This window comes from Montipora capricornis, chromosome 8 (assembly GCF_036669925.1).
Source record: "Montipora capricornis isolate CH-2021 chromosome 8, ASM3666992v2, whole genome shotgun sequence".
NCBI classification, from domain to species: domain Eukaryota; kingdom Metazoa; phylum Cnidaria; class Anthozoa; order Scleractinia; family Acroporidae; genus Montipora; species Montipora capricornis.
The window spans coordinates 32502717-32505216 of record NC_090890.1 but is presented as its reverse complement, the minus strand read 5'-3'; the positions used below and the strand labels follow the sequence as shown (position 1 = coordinate 32505216).

General features: G+C 39.4%; 1 protein-coding gene across 1 annotated transcript in view; it reads left to right on the top strand.

Annotated features, from left to right (window-relative positions):
• LOC138014598 (endothelin-converting enzyme homolog) overlaps positions 1–2500 on the top strand; it is a 39052-nt gene that overhangs the window by 845 nt on the left and 35707 nt on the right. The window contains exon 2 of the mRNA XM_068861724.1: positions 1307–1369. Coding sequence (XP_068717825.1) covers positions 1307–1369 — 63 coding nt within the window. The remainder of the gene's footprint in view (positions 1–1306; positions 1370–2500) is intronic.

Below are 2500 nucleotides of genomic sequence, written 5' to 3'. Positions count from 1 at the left end.
TACGAGCAACGAGCAAAATGTCCGCACGTATTATATGTTAAACCACTCAATAAGGTATTTATTATTCCAGTATTTCGTCATTTTCTGGTATTTTAGCTTCTTCCTGCAGTGACGGATTATCATATCAATTGTATGTCGTACGAATGACGAAAACAACGCAGATGAAACCATTCAAATGTCCTTTATTTGAACGGATAAACGAAATCACAAGCGATAAGCGATGACAAGCTTAATTCTCGCGCTCCCGTTCCGTCCCTATTTGCTCTGTTCTAAACCGGTCAAACCGGGACACTACAGTGTATGACCGTCTCATATTTTGCGCTTTCTCTTGACCAAATATGGTAAAATGAAGTTCTATCTGATCATTATGCTGTCTCGATAGCAGTTTCTTTCGGTGATTTCGGCGGTTTTGATTCGGTGTTTAGAGTTTTGATACAAGCCAGCGAAGCGTAGATACGAATACATTACAATACAATACGACCATGTGCGAAGTAATATGACATAAAAATGTTCACGTGATTTCAAAGTCAACGAATTAGAGCATTAGCTACGGTGAACAGTTATGGCCATCCCTCAAACTGACATTGGACATTTCGTAACAATTACACGCCGCAATATCCCATCTTAATATGACAAGCTTACCGCTGTAAAAAGAACGAAAACAGGCAGAATTGGAGCTTAAGTTCAACAAGAAATAGCGTTTCTAAGGAAAGCCGCGCTGATCTACAGTATTTAGGTCTAAAAACCGCGTTGAAGACGGTTAACTTTCAATTGTTTTGCTGGGTACTACTACATGTATGTAAATACTCTAAAAAAATCGACTTTCCAGGAGCTTGTCTCGTTAGTCTAGTGGATATCGGAAACTGCAAGGTGAAGCCATCGATCCTAGTTCAACTCTTTGCCTCGCCTAGCTATTGTGAATCTTCTCAGCTTGTTTAAAATTTTTGTTTCGTTGAAGTAGATTTGAAGTCTAAAGTAGATTGTACGTCGTGTAAGTTGAATAAAAAGGCAAATGTCAGTTTGAGGGATGGAAATAAGTGACGACCCTTACGTTACCTAGGTGTTGTTGGTGCATTTCATTTATAGATTGACATTAATATTGTTCTACTTGGTGATCTTGCATGTAAGCAGAGAAATCATATAATTTCTTGAATATCTCAGTACTTTACGATGTTGTCCATCATTGGCATTTCCGTATTCGGTACGGAATAAATTACTTCATAAGAAGCAGCAAGCTTAGCGAAGTAAATATTTTAATTATATCACATTGTCCAGTCGGGTATTAGCCATATAAATATGTTTCCAGGCTCCACCACGAGGAGGTTCCCGACCTACAAGCCCAAGGCAAAAGAAACTGTTTTGTACCAGAGTAAGTTTTAAGTTTAAAATGAAGAAACGTTCTTGCATCACCACTGTCGATACGAGACTCCAAAGGGGCTTGAAAGGTTCCTTGGAGATTGCTGTCATCAGGGTTTTCATCTCGTTTCCCCATCAACGGAATGTTGTTTTGACCACAAAATACTACAATTTTCACAATCGATTTCATTTTCTCTCGATTTTCATCGATCTGGGCTTGCATCAACTGGCTTAACTGCTGATCAGTGGGGGCGATTTGCCTTCTCATTGCAGCCAAGAAATTCTGCATTGCCATTACAGAAAATTTGTGAATTTCTGACTTTCCTGATTGGTCGAAGTAATTACTTTGGTATTTGTTTTACGACTCTCAATTGAAAAGCGCTCTATAAAATTGCTTACTCCTCCAATCACTTTCGCTTCATCTGGTATTGCAGGCCATTTCTTTCCAGAACCCCAAGGTATCTATAGCTGACCCAGTTTACAATGAGTCAATTTTACTCTAACCAAGAAGCGAAGTCCTATCCGACTTAATTAATACTCAATATCCTTTACATCACTAAGGCCGCACATTTCTTAATGATTGCTTTCCAATATTTCACTGAACTGAAATCCTGAATGTTTTTTTACATTTTATTTTCCTGCTGGTACTGCAATATTTAAATTATTTCTTTTTTTTTTTGAGTCCAAGCCACTAAAAAGGTATGCCATAGCCTGCCTGACAGAAAACACTTACGGCGTTGTCGCTTGTCTTACCTTGGAAAGTACGACAAACCGGAAATGCGCTTGTCTCAAAGGCTACGTATGTCAGTGATGCATATACAATCAACGGTTTTTTTATTTAACAGTGAAGGTTGAAACGAGATGGGAGGACCTGCATTTCTGCACGAAAAAAAAAATTGGATAACCTTTTAGAGATATCACTCACTTGTCTAACAAAGCTTATAATTCACAAGGGTCGCTTCGCCTCAAGTGAATACTGTGGACCGAGCTGGGATGAGATCCTCACTTCACCCCAGTTTTATGACACAAGCATGCAGCGTCAGTAGCTTCTTCCTCTAACAAGAGAATAATGCAGGAAGCACCACCTATGGGTATTCACCAGATTGATGGGCATACACGCAATAACCCCGGCAGGGGAGGCTCA